Source organism: Bubalus bubalis, chromosome 5, assembly GCF_019923935.1.
Source record: "Bubalus bubalis isolate 160015118507 breed Murrah chromosome 5, NDDB_SH_1, whole genome shotgun sequence".
NCBI classification, from domain to species: domain Eukaryota; kingdom Metazoa; phylum Chordata; class Mammalia; order Artiodactyla; family Bovidae; genus Bubalus; species Bubalus bubalis.
The window spans coordinates 57679764-57704335 of NC_059161.1; the positions used below are offsets into that span (position 1 = coordinate 57679764).

Below are 24572 nucleotides of genomic sequence, written 5' to 3' on the forward strand. Positions count from 1 at the left end.
ACATCTTGGGCACTGTTCGAGGCACTAGAGTTACAGCAGTTAACAAGGCGGATAAGATTCCCACCATAGTGGAACTTGCATTTTAGTGATCCTGGATACTTTTGTCAGGATGACTGCAAACTAGATGAGATGATCCAGTAAAACTTAGTGCATGCCTAACACATAAAAGAAAGCCAATAAATGTGTATCAAATGCATACTGAAACTGATCATATCTATGGGAAGATAAAGATACAGTTATAAATCATTTGAAAATTAAACTCAGGGAAAATTTTACACTAAATTTTCTCACAGGAATAATATACTTTTAATTTATTATCACAGCTTTATGAACATTACAACTTCCCCAGCTGCTTTCCACCAAGTCAGAATACAGTGGTCAAGAAAATAGAGCCATGTGTGGAGAAAATGGAACCCTCCTACACTGCTGGTAGGAATGTAAACTGGTGAAGCCACTATGGAAACAGTGTGAAGAGTCCTCAAAAAACTAAAAATAGAGCTGCTGTATAATCCTACAATCCCACTCCTGGGAACATATCCAGAGAACACTATAATTTGAAAAGATACAGGTACCCCTATGTTCACAGAGCAATATTTACAACAGCCAAGACATGAAAGCAACCTAAATATCCATCAATAGAAGAACAGAGAGAGAAAATGTGGTGTGTACACACACACACACACACACACACACACACACACACACACACGGAATATTACTCAGCCATAATAAAGAACAAAAGAATGCTATTTTGCTTCAACATGGAGGAACCTAGAAGTTATCATACTAAGTGAAGTCAGACAGAGAAAGACAAATACTATATGATACCACTAATACAAGGAATCTAAAATGTGACACAAATGAAGCTATCCATCAAACAGAAAGAGACTCACAGACACAGAGAACAGACCTGCGGTTGCCAAGGTGAGGAGTGTGGCTAGATTGGGAGCTTGGGGTTAGTAGACGCAAACTACTATGTATAGAAAGGGTAAGCAACACGGGCCTGCTGCATAGCACAGAGAACCATATTCAGGGTCCTGTGAAAAACTAGAATGGAAAGGAATATGAAATAGAATGTGTGTGTGTATATATATATATATATACACACACACAACTGAGTCACTTTGCTATACAGTAGAAATTAACACAACATTGTAAATCAACTATACTTCAATAAAATAAATTTTAAAAAAAGAACATGGACCCCAGAGCCAGAGAACTTTCATTTAATTCCTGACCCTATCACTAGCTATGTGACCCTGGGCAAAGCACTCAATATTCTGTACCTTAGTTTGCAAAAATGCAAATAATAAAGTATCATTAAGAGAGCTATTATGGATATTAATTGAGGTTATATGCAAAATGCCTAGAACAGTGTCTGGCACATATTAATGGGCATTATGTAAGCAATATCTATTATTTAAACTGATTCTTTGAAGTCAGGAAACTTTAGACAGTTAATTTTGTTAACCAATTACCAAAACACATATCACACACATACATATTAATATTTAAAGATTAAAGTATGTATACTAAAGCCAACTTTTGAATTATCCTCCTTTCTACCACACTCCATTAACACAAGTAACTAAGAATGCAGGTCTACAAGAGTTGGTATAAATGGAAGGAGGAGTGGATAGAAAAAACCTCTATGCTCCTGACCTGGATCTACTTGTTATTAATCATGACCATGTATTATGAATCAATAAATCTCTCTAAGTCTGATAATTCAGATAAAATGAAGTGTTTATGAAAAATTGCTATGGGAGGCAAAAACCAAATGGGTGTTATAACTTAAATATGCTCTACAAATTGAAAACCAAAATACTTAAGTTGGTTGTACTTCAAAGAATAGACTGAAAAAGTATGATGCTACATTTATTTTGAAGAAATTATAAATCATAAGGATGTGTAAATGGGCACAATTCCATATTTCTAATACAGTCACACATTTCATATGGACTTTAACAGTAAAGATAAACTTCTTGTGACATGAGACCATAAAAACTTTGTGCAATAACTACCTAGTTATATGACAATATTTAGTTACATATTACTATTTTATATAGTTTACACAGAACACTGTATCAGTTAAGAAAATTGAATATACTATAATAGAAAATATGAATAAACCTAATGCTATTACTCTTAGAACAAAAAAGAGATACTATCAAAGGATTCTCCAGGCAAGAATACTGGAGTGGGTTCCCATGATGTTAGGATTTTATTACTCAAAATAGTTTTTGTGTATATACAAGTTTTATATATATATTTATGTGTATACCTTTATTAATAAAAGGACTTTATAAGACCTTTCTAAATGGATTCATTTAAAAATGGCTAAAGTGACAGATAAACTGTTCTGTGTCTTGGGGTTCCTTAAATGCTGGGCCTTATAAGCAAGTAACACAATTAAAAGCGAGGCCTTGAAACTGTGTCTCCCAAATTATGGCTCAATTCTACTTTACTTCTCCTTTCAGCCTTTCTGGGCTTCCCTAGTGGCTCAAAGGGTAAAAAATCCGCCTGCAGTGAGGGAAACCTGGGTTTGATCCCTGGATTGGGAAGATCCCTTAGAGGGAACGGCTTACCCACTCTAGTATTCTGGCCTGGAGAATTCCATGGACAGAGGAGCCTGGTGGGCTACAGTCCCATGGGGTCACAAAAAGTCGGACACGCCTGAGTGACTTTCACTTTCAGCCTTTCTAACTCTTTTATGAAGACAAACACTGCATCTGTGAACTCATACTCCCCTTCTCTGGGGTTCGCTGAGCAAAGGCAAAAAGACCCTCAGTACCCATGCAGGATGAAGGTGTGAACCAGAGACAAGTCAGGAGCAGGAAGTCTCCAGAGACAAGTGCGCTGACGGAGCAAGCACCAAGTCCAAAGACCAGAGTCTACCTGCAACTTACCAGATACTGACAGGAATACATCATGTTATTCTTCTGAGCTTCAGTTTCTATGGATATTGGGAATGCTGGGAGAAGGAAGACTATTTGAAAATTTTTATTTTTTGTTTTCTTTTGAACTTTTTATTTTGTATTGGGGTACAGCCGATTAACAATGCTGTGACAGTTTCAGGTGAACAACGAAGGGACTCAGCCACACATATACGTGTATCCGTTCTCCCCCAAACTCCCCTCCCAGCCAGGCTGCCACACTGCCTCGAGCAGAGTTCCATGTGCTACACGGCAGGTCCCTGTTGGTTACCCATTTTAAATACAGCAGTGTGTACATGTCCATCTCAAACTCCCGAACTACCCCTTCCAGCTGGCAACCATAAGCTCATTTTCTGTGAGTCTCTTTCTGTTTTGTAAGTTCATTTGTATCATTTCTTTTTAGTTTCCACATATAAGGGATGCCATGTGATATTTCTCCTTCTCTGTCTGACTTACTTCACTCAGTATGATAATTTCTAGGTCCATCCATGTTGCTATAAATGGCACTGTTTCATTCTTTCTAATGGCTGAATAATATTCCACTGTATATATGTACCACATCTCCTTTATCCATTCCTCAATCAATGGACACAGGTTGCTTCCACATCTTGGCTAGAAAATTTTTATTCTTAAAAAAGAAAAAAGTCCTAATATTTTAGTCTCCTTACAATTGTAGATGATACTTGCATACCCATTTCAGAATGCCTAATCCAACTATAATGAAATTATTTTTTATATTGCTAATTCACAGATAAATTCAATGAAGTTTCAGAATTATATTTTAATTATTACTTAACTATATTCAAGTATCTTAGTGAGAGTCTGTAACGAAAAATACCCAACAGCAAAGAAAGATTTCAATTTTGCAACTGACATGTTATTAAGGTAACTATTATTAGAGAATCCCATCAAGTTTAGTCAACCACTTCTAGCCTAACTCAAGTTGAAGTTTTAATTGCTACATTTTCTTATAAAGATATAGGTAGTTTATTTACATATACACAATAATGGTCCAATATAAAAAGTTTAGTATTGTATTATGTAAACCTTATTTGCAAATATGCTTTTTAACACATAGAAGTCCCTTATTTCAGTGAGGAGGACAGTTTTGTTTTTCTTTTACTTTACCTAATAATACTTACTAAAATCGATGTAACCACACAATGTTATCTACACCAATGAAAATAATCCTGTAGTAGCTTTAAAAAACCTAATTTCAAAAAGGCTGTCATAAATCAAATACATACTACTAAGAAAATGACTATTTTGTGTTCTTCCCAACATACACAGATGAACAAAAAAAATGTTTTTTCCAGTGTATTGAAAACAAATACAAAGCATTTTTAAGAGGGGAGAGAAGGGGCTTCTTTGGTGGCTCAGAGGGTAAAGCATCTGCCTGCAATGCGGGAGACCTGGGTTTGATCCCTGGGTCGGGAAGATGCCCTGGAGAAGGAAATGGCAACCCACTCCAGTATTCTTGCCTGGAAAATTCCATGGACGGAGGAGCCTAGTGGGCTACAGTCTATGGGGTAAAAGAAAAAAAAAAAGAGGGGAGAGAAGCTCTGCCACATTAATAGACCAAGTCTTACTAACATTTAGAGCAAGACTTGCTTCCTTCCTTTTTATCATGAAATATAAAAATATGATGTACTAAATGTACCCTAAAGGCATTTTCTTCTGCAACTTAACTCTATTTTGAGATCTTAGACAACTATATTACATATGTTTTTAAGGGAAAATAAAGACAACTCTGAATTAGAGTATAAAAGCTGAACAAAATTTATAACAAATAAGAAAGCAGATTTCAAAGATAAAAACATTCTCATAACCCAAACAAATCAAAATTTAAGTGCATGGAATTGGTATAACAAAGTGAGAACTTTCTCCTGACCTATATACTCTGGTGATCTGAATGTCCCAAAAAGTTGTGGCAGTTTTAAAAATAAAATTTGCAATAAAAATAAACGAGCACATATAACTTTCACACTTGAGACGACCACAATGGATTGCAAAATAAAGATAAATTTAATATTCAAACAAAATCTGAAAAGATAATTTGGGTAAGAAATACAAGTAAATGCTGTACAAGTGCTCAGAAAGTACTCATTATAGCACTGTAATAAAAACTTAGAAACAGCCAAATGTTGGGATGGGCTACATTTATTTGATTTTCATACAGAGGGAGTCAGGCAACCATTAAGAGCTAAGCTACTTAGGGTGCTTGGATTAAAGTCTGTGACAGATGATTCTCATTTTTAACTCCCCCTGCTGATAAGCTCAGATTTTAGTAATTATTTAGGGGCTCCCTAAGGAATGTAAGGAAGATAAAATTCTAATTTGAAAACTGAAATTAAATGAGGATAATTTCATGAGGAATTTGGGGTAGCTCTACAAAGATGAGAATATAATATGATGTTCTAGACTTTTTTCCTGTAGCTATTTTATTAAACAATCTATCAAAACCATAAAAAAAAAAAGAGCTAAGCTACCATTTTTAATGGCTACCTATTAATTTTTAAGGGCTACCTATTAATTCTTCCAAAATTGACTTTATTTCTTCTTTTTCATATCATGTTTCTTCATAAACAATTGTATTAGACATCCCTACATTTATCTACCTATATATCTATATCTATACAAGAGATGTTAGTGTACAAGAGATGTTAGTCCTTTTGCTTCCTTAGGATAAATACTTAGAAGTGTAACTTTTTATTACAAAATTGAGATTGTGCTTTATTTAAAGTTTTAAAACAATTTCTAGTGATATTATTCTTCTGAAAAATAGAACATAAGAAGTAGTCAAAATTTATCTTTTGAAATATAAGAAATCCCCCCTTTGTTAATAAAATGCTATACTTAACACAAACACACAGTTAACTTATAACCTAAAGATCAGTATAAATTACTGTTAATAAAAGTGGGTGAAACCACTTATCACTACATAATCTCTATGCTTCCACCTTAATGCTGCATTTCATAAAGCAATAAGTCCATCATAAAACTTTGTACTTTACGCAATGGCCTTATCTAAATACACATATTATGTGTCCTTCCTGGGTTTCAATCTGTGAAAATGCACTAGGGAGAACCAGCCACTGCCACATCAACCAATCATTCTGAACTTCGATATCAACTGGGCTGAAGTTTATTTAGCGTGTCACTAGAAATCAAACAGCATTGAGATTATAAGGTGATGAAGAAACTGTTGCTGTCATTTCAGTTCCCTGCGTTTTGTCTTTATAAAAGCAAAAATGCTAAGGGCTATAATATTTTTTTCTTCTGGAAGTCACTAGAATTAAGAATGAGGTAAGAGGCTAAATGTTTCATATTTATTTACTACATTTAATTCTAGAAATTGGGGGTGGTGTCTGTTTTTAATTTAATCCTATATTTTGAAGATGACAGGAAACAATTTTGGAGAAAGTTTTACTTGATGAATACTATTGAACTTTTTCATAAATAAGTCATTATTATTAACATGAGCAAAAATTTGAGGTAGCTAAATCTAACACTCAAATTTGAAATTCCTTGCATGTTTCTAATGAAATTTCTCATATTTCTGTAAATCAGGGGCTAAGTTTCCTAAATGCATGTTAACTATTGCATTAACACTTAAATGTTCTGAAATGAAAGAAATTTAATAACTTTTTTCCTTCCTAGTTTCTATATTTATCTTTATTATGCTAAAGAGTAATTGTCTTTACTAATTAGTAATAGATTTCCACCTAAATTATAAAGATGTTATATCACAGATTAAGATAAATGATCAATGATACTGAAGTCAAAAGTGGAATTATTTCTTGAGAAGATACAAATACGAATATAAAGTACAAATGAGAACATTAATTCAAAATAAAAATTAAACATCAAAGTTTCATATCTACCAGTCTCTCAACTTCTGTAGAAAAGAATAAATCAAGATTTTCTTCTGTGAAACTACGTAAGAGATAATTTATACTTTCATCCTGCAAAGCGGAGGGAACCTTCTGATGTTCTTAATGGCGTCATCGATTGTAACAGCAACTCCATGTGGACTGTGCGTCAATTTCCAGTGGAGATGCTGTTACTTTTGATGGCTGCCAACTCACTGCAGTGTAAAGGCATATTCAAGGAAGACCAAAAAAATCATGGTCACCTGATTCTCACTTGATTCAGGAAAAAACACAGACATCCTTTCATGCAGTCTTTAAAAACTGACAAATAATTAAGAATTAATATCCATTTAAAAAAAAAATCAACTGTTACGTCACTTAAAGGACCAAAAATGGAAGAAGATTAGAGTTATTATTCAGAAATGGTGTACAGGAAAATGACCTATGAATTGACAGACAATGTGACTAAGTCTGTCTGTCATTTCTGTAGGCCAATGTTCTGTATATCTCTGCGACTTCAAAATCAGAAATCAACTACACCACGCAAGCAACACAAAGCTCCATGCAGAGAAAAGAATCTGTTACTCACCATGTAAACATACTGACTGAAAATAAAACACAAATTATACCTAAAGAAAATCTGCTTGTTTTTTCTGACAAAGCTCACATTTATTTCACCTACGTCACTGACCAATTGACCTAGGTACCATTTTGTTGTAGTGATTAAATAATGGTCAAATAAACCAGCTTGCTCTACTTACTAATATGTACAACTGGTACACTTCAATCACTTCAGGGAAACTTCCTAAAAATCTTGCTCTCTAAGTGCAGAAAAGAGTGAGGAACAATCACAGTGTTTTTATAAACATTTCCTTCAAGGAAAACTCCCTGGTAAGGAATTTAAGCAATACTTGTGTAAATTTATCTCAACTTTAATTCTCAGTAGGGAAAATAAGATACTAGTTTTTATGTGATCAAGCTCTAAATTTTAAAAATATAAGCAACAATATTTGGGTCAAAGAGTCTTAGCTCCAAACTGTAATAATATTGCAATAACCTTACAATCACTTCCTGATCTCTAACTTCTAGCTTCTTTTTCTAAAACACACTCTTACTCCTCACTCCTACTTAAAAGTTTAAACTCCTTAGCCTGGTATCAAGACTCGCTTCAGTTTGCCCCAGTCAAGCTTTCTCGGGTGTCTACCTCTCTGCTCCCCTCACCCACTCCCCGCGGCCCCGTTACAGTCCTGCACGTGCTATGTTTTCGCCACTCTGGCTCCTCAGCTTCTAATACCACTACTTGCTAAGTGCTTTCCCCCATTTCCTGCCCAATTCTCAAGGCCTTTCTCAAATGCCATATCCTCTACAAAGGAAGCAAACAAACTATTTTGGGTTCAAAGCAAATCCTTTAGTTCTCTCTGAGCCATGTTGCCAGAAGGTGTCAGATTTTCCCTGAAGTCGTGACACAAGAATATTTCAAAGTGAAAAGGAACCTTCACACACCAAGGATACTCAGAACTACCTAACATGCAGTGAAAGGTAATTTAAAACAAAACACTGGGATCGACAATTAAAAAAAAAAACTAAAATATATATATTCATAAAAACACCACGTACAGCATACTAATAATGTAGTCAATGAAAAGGACAACCTTTTTACAAAAATGATGTTGAATCCCAAAGCACGGCACATTCCCCTCTGCTGTCTCCTGAATTCTCCATTACTTGCTGCCTCCATGCCCTCAAAATCCTCACTGGATCCTCAACTGATAAAATGTGAAAATACTTCCCAAAATGTAGTCAAACTCTTTGTTCATATTACAGAATAACTTAGTAAAAAAAATCTGAAACAAAATTACTTCCAAAAAAATGAAAATTCAGGATATATTCCCAAAAGAAATGATTAATATTCCCCTTTCCACATCTCTTAATAACAGTAACAATCCTGAAAGCCACCCTAATTTGCCAGAAGATAAACTAGCTAGGTTATTACCACAATAAGAGCAGGGACCATGTCAGTCTTGTCTATTGCCTCAAAAAAGGGTCTAGTGTATGACCAGCAAAAAAACCTTTTTATCGTATAAGCTCTTCTACTCTGAATTGTTTACTAGGTTCACGTATTATCTTTCCAAATTAAAAAAAGAAATTAAGCAAAAAAAGAAGAAATAACTAGTGCATTCAACTATATTATAGTTTCTTAAATTTTAAATTATCTGTACAATTACCTAACACCATTTCTACTGAGAGAAAAAGCAGACTCAGAGTGAAAGACGGACACTGATTCCTAAATCAAAATTACATACTGGGCCACTCGATCTGCTCACTTTGGGTTCCTGACACCTTCCTCCAACACAGTGCTAGGCACACAGTCAGGAATAATGAATTCTCAAAGAAAAAAAGTCAATGCCTTTACTTCTGAGTTATCAATACTGAAAATAATCCAGTATTTGTTACAACTTCACCCATCTGAAAGGATCTTTTTGAAATTTATATTTTACTTCCCTAAAAAAGATAGTTAATTTAGACTATTTTATTTAACATATATCAAGAGTTTTCCATAGTCCACTATTTTTCCATTTTTGAAGAAAATACGACTCACTTTAAAATGCTGAAAAATTCTGAAAGAGTTCTACCTGTTGATCAAGACTTCATCTTTTGTCTTATGGTGAAACGCAGGAATCGGAACACCCCAAACTCTTTGCCTTGATATGCACCAGTATGGCCGCCTGTCCATCATTTCAACCATGGCATTCAATGCTGATCCAGGAATAAATTTCACTTTTTTCAACAATTCCTGCAATTGATTCACAAGTCAAGTTCAGTGAGAGAAAGCAGAACAAATTTTCTAGAACTCCCATTCTTTATCCTGATACAGTTCCTTATTTTGGAAGTTTATAGGCATTTACATGCCCCCTCTCCCTGCCAAAGAGAAACTAATCTCAAAAAAAACCATAGATTTCAAAGCAAACAAGGCGATATTAAAACAGGGCCACAAAGGATCTAATAAATAACATCTAGAGCAGACTCCACCTTTGAAGAAGTGACAAGCGATTTTATACTAATTTCCAAACGCTCCTAAATCAAAATTGGTAATAACAGGTTTAATAGAAGTACTACACATTATTAAACTTCAGTTAAACTCAATTCAAACTCGATTTCCAGGTTTCTTTTTTAAATGTTCAAGAAATAAGCTATCTTAGGTTGACAAACAAGGATACTGAAATACAACCTAATTTTATGTAGTACAGTTTACAACATAGAAAACACTTTCTCAAAATAAGTTACTTATTTACTTACTGTCTCAAGAACTCTCCTTCCCTCCACCTCCCCCCAAAAAGCTGTAAACTACTGGCATTTTATTTCATTTATCAGTTACCAAGAAAAGAATTGTATAGCAAAATGTTTAAAAATATCCACAAGTGAAAACATGATAAACTTCATTTCAAAAAGTCTCAACAAAGAAGTCTCTCTATACATTTTTTTTTAAAAAAGAGAGAGAATTTTTATATTTTCAGAGCATGATTAAACAGCTTCCTTGCTTATCTGACCAGAAATCCCCTCCCCAAAGCCTTTGTAAGCACCACCTACAGGTAGAACGGCAATATTTGCAATTTATTTTGATTAAAATTTGAAGAAATGTGGATACTGACTGGATATTTGATTTAGTTAAGGAATAACTATTATTTTTTAAGGTGGTAATAACAGTATGAAAATTATGTTTTAATTTTAAATGTCAGATATGTATGATGAAATATTATGGAAAACATAATACCTAAAAGTTGCTTTAAAATAATCCAATGGGTAGGAAGTGTAGATAATGAATAGGGATGTAGCTAAAAATAAAATTGGCAAAAAGTTGATTATTGTTGAAGTTGGGTGATGGAAACATGGCAGTATATTATTTTCTCTATTTCTGCAAAGAGTAACTAAAAATTTTCCATAAGGAAGTTAAGAAAACAAATTTGTCTTCAGCGTACTGCATCAGCATCAGATTTGGATGTTCTGCAACAAAAATCTATGCAGAGCTGAAAGTCACAAACTACATTTACAGGTAAGAAAAACAGGCTTTATAGAGAAATGTAAAAAAAACAGAACAAAGCAAAGAAACAGTCCATAGCACAGCTCTCCAATCTACATGAATATAGAAAGTATTAACTGCCTCCATAGCTTTGGCAAGGGCCCCAAACTGCCAGGCCAACAAATGAACCAACTAATAACAGTAATGCTATATGCAAGCTGTAAAGTAAAGTCTCTGTATACTCAGCATGGTCAACAAATGTATATTTGAAAAACAAAAGCAAAATATGTTATTTGAGCTCTTTCATTTAATAGAATCAAGTTATTCATGAGATACACACACACACACACACATACATCTATGTATTGAATGAAAGAGCTCAAATATACATTAATATTTAAAATGCCAGCTATAAAGTATTTGTTAGCTCAAAGTAATAGCTTTTCAAATGAACTGTGATTTCAATTTTATGGAAGCAAAGGGTTTTAAAAGAGTTTTGGTGAATGCCTATTATGTGCCAGACACTGTTCTGGGAACTCTTATTCACGTATCTCATGAGGTAGGCATTATTATCACCTTTATACAGATGAGGAAACTGAGGTTCTGAGAGTTTAAACAATTTGCTGAACTCAAGTCGTAATTCTATGCTACTTTTACACTGGGCAGGAAATTAGAGCAAACTAATTAACCTCTTTAAGCATGAGTTTCCACATGTGTGTCATGACGGAATGGAGAAACCCAAGGTCCCTCCAGATCTAAAATTCCACAATTTTATGAAACCAATTAATAATAGCCTTAATTCCTTCTACCCTCAAAAGCCTACCCCAACCTCACAGATAAACCTTTCATCCTGGGAAAGGGATGAATGAGGGAAACATAAACCCAACCCTTACAGCAGGATGCCCTTTATACCTTGGCTGTAGTCTTAATATCCGTGATATTTACAAACCACTGCTTGCTGGCACGAATAACTACTGGTTTCTTAGTTCTCCAGTCATAGGGATAGCTGTGTACCAATTTTTCTTCTTTCAACAAATTGTTTGCAGCCTGAAGCATCATTATAACTTAAAAAACAAAAAACAACTTACATTAGACACAATGAAAAAGTACTATGAAAACCCTAATAACTCTCTAAACTTCCAGGGAGTACGAAATCTGGGCCAACAGGTGACAGGAAGAGTAGCCATCTACCAGGGAGCAAAGGCATAATCTGGTAATCTCCAGACAAAAAAAGCAGAAACTGTAAAACCTTAAGCAGACTCCAAAGTATGCCATTCCCATGGGCTCTTCTCAAAGATGACAGAACACACCTAGAACTCCACATCTCAAATCCAGAGTCACAGTCTCTCATACTATGAATCTTCAAATGGCCTCCAGGTAATCCAAAGAAACCAGGTATACTGGCTTGAATTTTGTCCCCTAAGTCCTTGCCCCTACGAACTGTGACTGTGACCTTATTTGGAAATAGGGCCTTTGTAGATGCAGTCTCGGAAAAGGCAATGGCACCCCACTCCAGGACTCTTGCCTGGAATATCCCATGGATGGAGGAGCCTGGTAGGCTGCAGTCCATGGGGTCACACAGAGTTGGACACAACTGAAGTGACTTAGCAGATGCAGTGTGCAACTAAGATGGGGTCACACTGGACCTCCCTGATAGCTCAGTGGGTAAAGAATCTGCCTGTGATGCAGGAGACACAGGAGATGTGAGTTCAATCACTGGGTCAGGAAGATGCCCTGGAGAAGGAAATGGCAACCCACTCCAGTATTCTTGCCTGGAAAACCCCATGGACAGAAGAGCCTGGAGAGCTGCAGTCCATGGGGTCACAAAGAGTCCGACACAGCTAAGTGACTAAACCACCCACACTGGATTAGAGTGGGCCCTAATTCCAACACCTGGTGTCCTTGTAAGAAGAAGAAAGAATACACAGAGAAGAGACACACAGAGCAAATGACAGGGGACAATGGAGGCAGACTGGAGTGATACAGCTATAAACCAAGGAAAGCCCAGGATTACCGGAGCCAACAGAAGCTAGGCAGAGGCAAAGAAGGACTTTTTCACAGAGCTTTCAGAGGGAGCAGAGCCTGGCTGACACCTTGACTTCAGACTTCTCGCCTCCAGAACTGTGAGAGAATAAGTTTCTGTTGTTCTAAGCCACCAAACTTATAGTAGTTTGTGACAAGAACCTAGGAGAATTAATACACCAGATCTAATTGGCCTTAGTCGTGGTGTGGGCAAAGAAAGGTGTTCATAGTGTAGGTCAGTGATATGAGTTACTAGAGGAGTGAGAGTGTTTGATTCAGTCAACATCCAGCCCCAAGTCTGACTTCATCCTTCCACAAAACTCACACTGCTGATGACTATCTCTACTGTTCTAAGGTAACACCACTCCCTGCTGATCGCCCTGATGTGATTAAACAAGTAGGGCAATTCAAAGTGAAAGATGAAAAAGTGCCAAACTCCATGTTAAACCACGTGGCAAAATAAAATACAATTTCAGCTTTTTGCTTCTGTTGAAAGTGCAAAATGAGAGAACTCTCAGCAAAGATTACTGCTGGCTGCTTCTCAGAAAATGCAAATTTACAATATCAACATAAAAAAGAAAGAAAAAAAACCACAATCTCAACATATACAGGACTCACCTGCATCTGTTCCCTCTTTAAGAACAGCTTTGTTTTGAAGTTCAGGACCCGCAGCATCTGTGAAAACTCCATCTTCATTCACTAAACAATCCTACAAAGAGGTGTTCTGAACAATTAAAGCATCAAGACTTTCTATCTTATGACAATATCTGGCAAAACAATATATAATGTATAAAACATCTCATTATAGTCTAGTCTTTCACTGTACTGAAAATTTAGGTATCACTTCTTAGTCAATCAGAATTTGTGAATTTAAACACTTAAATCACCAAAAAGGCAAACTGTATTACAAAAGCACATACCTAAAATTTAATAATAAAAAGTAACAAGATATAATAAAAACTTCTGTTAACTTACAGATCTGTGGCAGTGTATATACACTGTGATGACTTTGAGACTTGTCTTTAACTAAATAGAAAAACTTGCTAAGTAACTCATGTGTAAAATAAATTTTGAGAGGATGGTTTAGTCTGAAAAAAATGGCTCTTTGGAACTATCCGGTATCCCAGGTGGCTCAGTGGTAAAGCATCCACCTGCAAATCCAAGAGACACAGGAGATGCGGGTTTGATCCCTGGGTCAGGGAAGATCCCCTGGAGCAGGAAATGGCAACCCACTCCAGTATTCTTGCCTTCGAAATGCCATGGACAGAGGAGGCTGGTGGGCTACAGTCCCCAGGGTTGCAAAGAGTTGAACATGACTGAGCGACTTAAGCACACATGCACATAAGCAAAACCCACTTGCCATTTTTCAGGGCTTGAAAGTAATTTGTCTATGTGACTTAGTACTTGGGGAAAAAATGCCCCTATTTGCTATGTATTCTTCAATTTCAACTCTGTGCCAATTCTGTGCTGATTCTAGGAAATGATTCTTAATTAGTATGAGCTAATGAGGTTTATTGCACAAAAGCATTTCACAACTTAACCATGAAGACAAAAATTATCGTTTATTATCAAAAAGTAAAGATGTTAGGGTTTATCACTTCAACTCTACAAAAGCAATTATTAAAAAGGAAAAAAGAGGACCAGTACCGTGGACAAGTTGTGTTGAGCAGCTACACTGTAATCTTCCATACCATGAGCCGGGGCTGTGTGAACCAGCCCGGTTCCTTTCGTCATGGTCACATGATTGGCAGGTAAAAGAGGAGACTCCCTCTCAGAAATTAAAGGATGAGCACAAGAACCATTTTCCAAGTCCACACCTATGGGGAAAGAAAACCACAACTGAGAGTTGTTTTATATGGCGATTCTTCTACCTCTTTAAGGAAAGCAACAGACATCAGGCTGAGAAGAGCAAAATCTGAGACAAGGCTGGGCTCAAATTCTGGCTTTCCCTTTTACTTGTTCTGTGACTTTCAGGAATCTATAAACTGTAAGTAATTACAGTTCGTATCTCACAGGTCTGCTGTGAGGATAAACTGGTTGATGCATGTTAAGCATTTTGGGTAAAGTATCACAATATTTGCTGCACTGTAAATGCTTTAAAGTATTGGTAATTATTAAAATTAAATAGATAATCAAATGAACCCAAGAACATTTCTCTAATTTATGTACAGTTATGTGCCTTTTAGAACAGAGGACAAAAAAATTCTAGATCAATGGGTCAACGACCAGCATGTTCTAATACTATCTCTATGGGAACTCCTTGCTGTTGCTTTTCATAATGTTACCCTGAAAAGGTAAGATCTGATAAATAATACCTGACAGTTACTGGGTACCCACCGTATACTGGACTCAACATAAACTCTGACCTCATCTTCATAATAGTACAAAACAGCTAACATTATCTCCAATTTACAAATCAGAAAACAAGAAAATATAAGCAATTTGTCTGAGGTAACATGGCTAACAAATGACTGAATTCAAGTTCAAAGGAAGTCTCGCTCCTATATTCTACGTAACTCTGGCTCCCTTTAATAATATACCATACCCATCATCTATGAAGTTTTCTGTCATTGTTGTTATCATGTAATCACTAAGTCATGTCTGACTCTTTATAAACCCATGGACTATAGCCTTCCAGGCTCCTCTGTCCATGGGATTTCCCAGGCAAGAATACTGGAGTAGGTTGCCATTTTCTTCTCCAGGGGATCTTCCTGATCCTGCATCTCCTGCACTGCAGGTGGATTCTTTACCACTGAGGCACCAGGGAAGCCCTCTACACCATTACTGTTTCCCAACTTTACTGCCTCTTGAGTTGAGCTCTACAAACTAATCTTTCTTTCATACATTCTAAAAATAAACAGTTTCAAGCTTTAAAATGATTTGCTGGTTCTACCCATCCAGTTACCCAACATACTAAATAGGTCTGTTTATTCCATCTAGTCTTTAACATTAATAACTGAAGAATGGTCAATGGCCCCCTTATGCCTCAGATATTCCCCACAAATCATTCTTCATCTTTCCAAGCTAAATGATATTTAACTTAAAAAAAAACTGCCTTTATAAATTTCTCCATTTCTATGATCCTTTTTTCTAGCCATAGAGCAATAAAAACTATACTGCCTAGTCATACCACCAGAAGAACACAAATCTTTTAACTTTGGACATTTCATAGAAAAGACAGCTCTTTTGCTGATTTCATTTTACTTAAAACAGCACTATGGGTAAGAGGTGTGAGAAAAACTGACATTTCCTTATAAAATCCTGACAAAATTCCCTTTTCTGAAGAAAATCACAAGCCTTTCTTGCTGTCTCACTTGGCTGACTTGGCATTTTATAACCAGGAAATATCTGAATTACTAGGAAAATTACTTTAGGATGCATTCTTTTCCGTGAAAATTTTAATGCTGTTAAAAGAGACAACGGTCAGCACTGATTTTTAGAGAAATCAACTCTTTAGTTTGTGTTTTGATTCCTTTTCTCAAAATCAGATTGACAAGTAATACCAGTCTCTACAACTTTGTGCTGTACTCTTTACACATTTTTAGTATGGAAACCACAGTTTTGGAGCAAAGTAAATTTCATCTATGAACTTTCCTTTAGCCCCAATACTTAGTGCTTATAATACTTAATACTCTTCCTCACCTCCCAACAAAGATCCCCAGATGATTAATAAGAAACAATTTACACTTCTTTCTGGAAAGAAAATCTATCCCAAAGAAAATGTTCCATTTTAGCTGTTCAACATTCCTACTACTTTAGTAAATAGAAAGCCAGCTGTTCTTAGGTTATTCAGCCAAAAATGAAAAGTATACAAATTGCTCTGAAACACGGTGGCTCAAAATGGCAATCCATCAATTCTCTACAAAGTGATAATTTGAAACAGTTAAGCAGTCTAGAAAAAGGATCTTTAAATTTAACCTTATACTTTCACAAACCTTTTGAGCATGCGATTCAACTTCTGTAACAACATCTAAAATGTCAATGAAGTCTATTACTATCTTCTGCACTTAAAAAAGAGGTGGGCTGTGATTAATAATACTATATTATATATCTGAAAGCTGCCAAGAGAACAGAGCCTCTTAAAAAGCCTCTTGATGAAAGTAAAAGAGGAGAGTGAAAAAGGTGGCTTAAAACTCAACATTCAGAAAACTAAGATCATGGCACCTGGTCCCATCACTTCATGGCAAACAGATGGAGACACAAAGTTAACAGTGACAGACTTTATTTTGGGGAGCTCCAAAATCACTGCAGGTGGTGACTGCAGCCATGAAATGAAAAGGTGCTTGCTCCTTGGAAGGAAAGTTATGACCAACCTAGACAACATATTAAAAAGCAAGAAATTACTTTGCCAACAAGACCCATCTAGTCAAAGCTATGGTTTTTCCAATAGTCATGTATGGATATGAAGGTTGGACTACAAAGAAAGCTGAGCACCAAAGAATTGATGCTTTTGAACTGTGGTGTTGGAGAAGATTCTTGAGAGTCCCTTGGACAGCAAGGAGATCAAACCAGTCCATCCTAAGGAAATCAGTCCTGAATATTTATCGGAAGGGCTGCTGCTGAAGCTGAAACTCCAATACTTAGGCCACCTGATGTGAAGAACTGACTCATCTGAAAAGACCCTGATGCTGGGAAAGATTAAAGGCAGGAGAAGGGGACGACAGAAGATGAGATGTTGGATGGCATCACCGACTCAATGGACATGAGTTTGAGTAAACTCTGGGAGTTAGTGATGGACAGGGAAGCCTGGCATGCTGCAGTCTATGGGGTCGCAAAGAGTCGGACATGACTGAGTGACTGAACTGAAGAGAATAGACCTTAGAAGTTCTCATCACAAGGAAAAAGACTTTGTAACTATGTGTGATGATGATGTTAACTAGATTTATTATGATGATCATCTCACAATGCATACAAATATTAAATCATTATACCAAATGCCTAAAACTAATACAATGCTATATATCAATTTTTTTAAAAAAAGAGGTGAGTGAAGGGTATGGACTAAAGAATATACCAGATCCTCTAACTTACCTCTAACTTACTGAATGTACCAATAAGATACAAATGATATTAAATACTAAACATTCTGCAGCTTCTTTTATGCCTTTGACATTAAAAACTTTTTGATTTTTGTTAAAACTGTTTAAACCTCTAACTGGCTTATATCTGAACTTTTGAGGTCTTCTCTATTCAGCTGGACAATTTTTCCATTTTTGGTTTTTCCTGTGGTCATGTATGGATGTGAGAGTTGGACTGTGAAGAAGGCTGAGCGCCAAAGAATAGATGCTTTTGAACTGTGGTGTTGGAGAAGACTTTAGAAAGTCCCTTGGACTGCAAGGAGATCCAACCAGTCCATTCTAAAGGAGATCAGCCCTGGGTGTTCTTTGGAAGGAATGATGCTAAAGCGGAAACTCCAGTACTTTGGCCACCTCATGTGAAGAGCTGACTCATTGGAAAAGACTCTGACGCTGGGAGGGACTGGGAGCAGGAGAAGGGGACGACAGAGGATGAGATGGCTGGATGGCATCACTGACTCAATGGACGTGAGTCTGAGTAAACTCTGGGAGTTGGCGATGTCAGGAAGGCCTGGCGTGCTGCGATTCATGGGGTTGCAAAGAGTCGGACACGACTGAGCGACTGAACTGAACTGAACTGAACTTGTGATCTTTTTTCTTTCATAAGAAACTCAAAGATATACCATCCCTAAAGATCAAAGGTTATTTTAAACTTCCTTAGATTTCCATAGTTATATTTCAAAATCAGCCACTACTTTAGGAGTCCCAAATTATAGCTTACTAAGGATTCTTTTGACAGAAATGCTATCTTGGAAATAACTTTCAGAATTTATTCAGTTTCCTTATTAAAATCATATACCCCAAAATAAATGGATTTATTTCCTTCCTAGCTCTTTTGATCAAATCAGATAAAAATAATTTTCAGTAATTTACTTTTGAATAAAAATTTAAAGGAAAATTTGCACATTTTACATTGCATAGAGGACATTTTTCTAATTTTCCACTGGATGTTTGTCAAAAATATTTTTTTCAACTATCGTGACTTTGTCAATGTTCGTATTTTCTATGCTCCTATCATGTTTAATGTATATTCTCCTTCAGTTTGATCTATATAAAATATATTCTAGAAAGGTAGAAGCCATATTTGTTTTATTCACAATGAGCAATGTTCAGCAAGGTACTGAACTCAGATCAACCCAGTATTTTAGCGACTTTGACTGTTAGAATATCTGTAAATCCTCACCTGAAAATGTTGAAATAACTTCAAATGTTGTTCCCAAAGTAGAAGCAACAGATGTTACTTTATCTGCACCTAGAATGTACAAGTCTCCAGATGAGGAACACTTCACAACAGCATACCTAAAATAAAATTGAGGAGTAAGCTGCTAACAACGAAAAAGGAAAAACCACAGATAACATTTTAAACGTTCCAAATCACTTCAGAAAAACTAACTTTAAGGTAAAAAAAGTACTATTTTCAAAGGACTTCATTCCTTACATTTCTGTTTTCTTTTCCAAAGAAGCTGGAAAATAAGGTCTTAAGTAGGATTCTCTAAAGCTTAATAAAATCTATATGAACATAAAAACTAAGTGATAATTCACTAATTTTAAGAGGATAATGAGGATGCAATAAAATCAAAATAATGCTAAAAAATGGAATTGATCCTATTTGTGGACAAAACAAAAATTGCTGTAATATACCTACTTTGATTCTGGCATGTAACAAACAGCTTGATTGGCTGGAATTGTCCAAGGCTGTGTGGTCCAGACTAAAAAACTAACAGGAGATGAACCATCTGTGAAAATAAAATTTCATATATGCTAGCAAATCAAATGTTTTAATTCCTTAAGTTTAATAAACTCAAACAATGGATAAATCTTACCTAGAAGAGATGTCAACTTAGGAGAAGGTTTCAGGAGAGGGAATTTTACATATACTGAGCGACTGATGTGCTCCGGATTATATTCAAGTTCTGCTTCAGCCAAAGCAGTCCTAAGGTTTAAAAACATTAAACATAAATATTTGGACGTCCCACAAAATTCTCCACTTTAGCTACCCAAAACACATAAATACCTTGATGAAGGAGACCAAAACACAGGTTTGTAAGATCGATAAATCAAGCCCTATAAAAGACAAAGATATATGAAAGCTGGAATTCTGTAACATGTAATTCCACATACTCAAAGGGGAAAAAAAAAAACTTTATTACCTTATCATACATTTGGTAGAAAATTCTCAACTGCTTGGCCTCGTATCTCCCATCAAAAGTATAGTAGCAATTATTCCAATCTGCCATTATTCCCCAGCGAATAAATGACAATTTCTGTTTCTCAATTGCTGCTTTGGCGAATGATCTAGCTAAAATCAATAAACAAAAAGCCTTTTGAAAATGAGTTAAAATTCTTGAACACAGTTTAGCATGTATATCTCTAAATGCAAGCATCACACACAATTTGAAAATGAGTTAAAATTCTTGAATACAGCTTAGCATGTATCTCTCTAAATGCAGGTATTACACAAAATTTAGACTATAAAAATGTTTGAAAGTAAAGTTATCCTCAAAGTTAAAAGTATTCAGCAGATACTTACAACAAATTCTAAAATTAACTAAAATTTCAAAATTTTTAAAAATTATAAAAAAAATATACAAAAATCATAAAATTTTGTCTCTTCCATTATTCAGAGATCATAAAATGATCTTACATTTAAAAAAAACAAACTGGAAAAGTTACTCTTACTTCATAATTTAAGAAAAGGTCAGAGAATAATTATTTCATTATATACACACACACAAAATTAATTAGTGTAACCAATCATACTGTTTCACAACGAAGTATGAGATCTTCAAAATCATATCCAATTATATAATAGTTTAACAGATAAGAACAGACGAGTCCTCCTTGACTCATTCTATTGAAGGAAAGGACCGAAAAAGAGACTTCTAAAAAAATTTTAATTTAAAATTTACTTTTGGTTTAGGTATAGGTCAATAGGTTCTAGCCAAGAAAGTAAATAAAAACAATAATGAAAATAATAATTTCAACAAAATGTGAGGACCAAAGAATTGAAACATGTACTTGGACGTGCTCACAAAACTTTCCTTCATTTGTGAACATAAGTTCTCACAAAAGTCAATTACAGAAAATCTGAATTTTCTCTGACACAGTGGTTTCCAACTGATCTCATTATAACTGAAAAAACAATAGCAAAAAACAAAAAGCAACAAGTGTCTTTGATAAAGTCCTGACTTTTCCAAGGAACTATAGTTTACAAATAACATTTTGAAACAGAAATAGAGATAACTTACCTTTCTCTCTAATTTCCATAGCTGAAAGATTCTGAGCTTTTCCACCAAGTTCTGATAATACTTTCATTTCAATGGGTAACCCATGACAATCCCAGCCTGGAACAAAATGTATTTTGGAACCCCTCATCATATGGTATCGATTGGCTATGTCTTTCAAAATCTGCAAAGATGAAATGATAATCATCATTCATACAAAAAGCATGTGGCCTGCAACTTATGTTCTCTTAGTATCATTTTAAAACACTAATAAAATCCAACTTTAAAGGATTTATATAGAATTATCTATTAAATCTACCAACTTATGTTCTACATAAATACAAGCATAACAAACATCTGATTTTTAAAATGTCATTAACTCCCCCAGGAAGAATCAAATTACAAAAGATTTCAAAGTGAAAAACATTATATCCAAGATTACTAATTTTTTTTAAGTTGGAGTATGCAAATAAGCAATCCACACTACCATTTTAAGAAATAATCTGAACTTCCTAAAAATCAGAGTAAAAAATTACAATTTGCTTTACTCTCATGGAAAAAAATTATTTATGTGAATAATCCAATATTGTATATAATATTATGTATATTTAGCTCATAAATATTACAGAATCAAGGCAGAATTTATAATGCCCTTAGAGTATGAAATATTATGCTTAACTCTATTACTACTAAAACCCTAAATAACACAGTAGATCTCTTAGTAAAGTTCTGTAACTGTTTCCTAGCTCATCTTAAGATACTGCTGCTGCTAAGTCACTTCAGTCGTATCCGACTCTGTGCGACCCCATAGACGGCAGCCCACCAGGCTCCCCATCCCTGGGATTCTCCAGGCAAGAACACTGGAGTGGGCTGCTATTTCCTTCTCCAATGCATGAAAGTGAAAAGTGAAAGTGAAGTCGATCAGTTGTATCCGACTCCTAGCGACCCCATGGACTGCAGCCTACCAGGCCCCTCCATCCATGGGATTTTCCAGGCAAGAGTACTGGAGTGGGTTGCCATTGCCTTCTCCATCTTAAGATACTAGTGAGCAGCAAATTTGAAAAAATATATATACCCACTGAAAAATGGAGGCTCAAAGGCAAAGGACAGATTTGGCTCCAGGCTCAATTCCTTCTTCCCAAAATTAAATAATGCAATAGTCCAGAAAAATATATCTTCCCTTCCATGTCTCTCAAAAGTAGAAAAGATAATACACATTCCTCTCACAACTTCTATGTAAAACTCCTTCAGACTTCTTACCAAAGGGCAGGGGGCCTTGCAATCTGGGGGTAGTCATATAACAAAAACATTCATCAACTGATACATACTTAAGATTTGTACACTCTTTGTTATGTATATTACTTACATCAATCAATATAAATAACATCCTTTCTATTTATCCCTATTTGAAGTTGTTTTATTTATTTATCTGTCCCTTCCTGGAAAATATAAACTCTTTGAAATCAGAGTTCCCATCTGTCTTCAGCTGTAAACTCCCAGCATTTAGAATGGTGACTGCCACTATTTGTAGCTCAGTCGGTAAAGAATCCGCCTGCAATGCAGAGACCTGGGTTCGATTCCTGGGTCGGGAAGATCCCCTGGAGAAGGAAGTGGCAACCCACTCCAGTATTCTTGCCTGGAGAATCTCATAGACAGAAGAGTCTGGCGGGCTACAGTCTACAGGGTCGCAAGAATCGAACACGACTAAGCGACTAAGCATACACACCCTATTCTATAAGTACTTAACTGAATAAAGGAAAGCATGCACATATGCTCTAGACTGTGATATCTCATACAGTCCTTACTAGCCACCAGCAGTAATAAACATCAAAATTGGCTAGTCCAAATTGAGATGTAAATATACAATATATACCACTGAGTGAAAAAAGTGAATCCCCCAAAACTGTATGATTACATTTATATAGCATTCTTGAAATGACAAAAATATAGATATAGAGAATGGTTAAGGAGATGGTGGGAAAAGAGGGAAATAAATATAGCTATAAAAGAGCATCATGAGGGATTCTTGATGGAAATGTTTGGTATCTTGAATGTATCAATGTAACATTCTGGTTATGATATAGTACTGCAGTTTTGCAGGACTTTACCACTGGGGAAATTGGGTAAAATGTATACGGAATCCTCTCTATTTTTTTGTTAACAAATGCACTTGAATCTATAATTACTTCAAATATAAACTCTAACTAAAACAAAATTTTAAAGAAATTGCTTTCAAATAGTGTGTACTTAAAAAAAAAAAAAAGCACTTCAGTTCTATCCATGAAAAGAAATAAATGCTTTTTTTTACCATCTGATGTAATATGCCTAATAATTTGAAAATGAACTATCAAGCAGCATGATTTGGCCTCTGTGGAAGCAAACAAACTTCATACCAAGGAATGTGCAATATGTGTAACATCTCAAAAGTTTTAGAAGTTTTCAATACAATTAAATGGTCTACTACAATGAACAAAAGTAAATGTAAAAGAAACTGTTGGTCGTTCAGTCGTGTCTGACTCTCAGGGACCCTGTGGATTGTAGCCCACCAGGCTCCCCTGTCCATGGGGATTCTCCAGGCAAGAACACTGGAGTGCGTTGCCATGCCCTCCTCCAGGGGATCCTCCCAACCCAGGGATCGAACACAGGTCTCCTGCATTGCAGGCAGACTTTTTACTGTCTGAGCCGCCATGGAAGGTCTAATACAATATGTAATACATATTATAATATAATTCTGCTCTAATGGCAATACTGACTTGTTCAGTGACCAGATTTCTGGTGGTGAAAATAGACATATGTCCAAGGTCATGCCCTCTCCAAACTTCCCATTAAAGTACACATAAAAATAAAGGACTGAAAAAAATAGTAAATAAATTGTGGTACACTCTCTCAATGGAATGCTTCTCTACAATTATTGACAACTAAAAAGGAATCAACTATTGACATCATAACAGCATGTATGAATATCAAACACTGCACAAGTAAAAGAAGCCAGACATAGAAGAATTTGTTATGATTCAACCTCTCTGAAATTTTGCAATTGGCAAAAAAAAAAATTATAGCAATAGAAACCAAAATAGTGATGAGGGCAGGAAGCCTTCATTCTGGAAGGCCAGCATCACCCTGATACCAAAACCTCATTTTATCCTCCTCAAACACACCAAGAAAATTCACCTCAAGTCTTTGTACTTGGCACTGTGTGTGTATGCTCAGCACACACACAAATGCAGTGGGTTGTCATTTCTTACTCCAGGGGATCTTCCCGACCCAGGGATCTAACCTGTGTCTGCTGTGTCTCCTGAATTGACAGGCAGATTTTTTACCACTTGAACCAAATGGGAAGCACTTAGCTATTGCCATTGTTGTTCAGTCAGGAAGCTGTGTCCGACTCTTTGCAACCGCACAGGCTGCAGCACGCCAGGCTTCCT

General features: G+C 35.7%; 1 protein-coding gene across 2 annotated transcripts in view; it reads right to left on the reverse strand.

The window, feature by feature from the left end:
* IARS2 (isoleucyl-tRNA synthetase 2, mitochondrial) overlaps window positions 1-24572 on the reverse strand; it is a 44319-nt gene that overhangs the window by 15885 nt on the left and 3862 nt on the right. For both annotated transcript variants that reach the window (XM_044943174.1, XM_006055940.3), the window contains 10 exons: window positions 21172-21331; window positions 20074-20222; window positions 19938-19987; window positions 19747-19856; window positions 19569-19659; window positions 19107-19222; window positions 14496-14665; window positions 13467-13557; window positions 11739-11890; window positions 9442-9602 (listed from right to left, as the gene is read on the reverse strand). In XM_044943174.1, coding sequence (XP_044799109.1) covers window positions 9442-9602; window positions 11739-11890; window positions 13467-13557; window positions 14496-14665; window positions 19107-19222; window positions 19569-19659; window positions 19747-19856; window positions 19938-19987; window positions 20074-20222; window positions 21172-21331 — 1250 coding nt within the window. The remainder of the gene's footprint in view (window positions 1-9441; window positions 9603-11738; window positions 11891-13466; window positions 13558-14495; window positions 14666-19106; window positions 19223-19568; window positions 19660-19746; window positions 19857-19937; window positions 19988-20073; window positions 20223-21171; window positions 21332-24572) is intronic.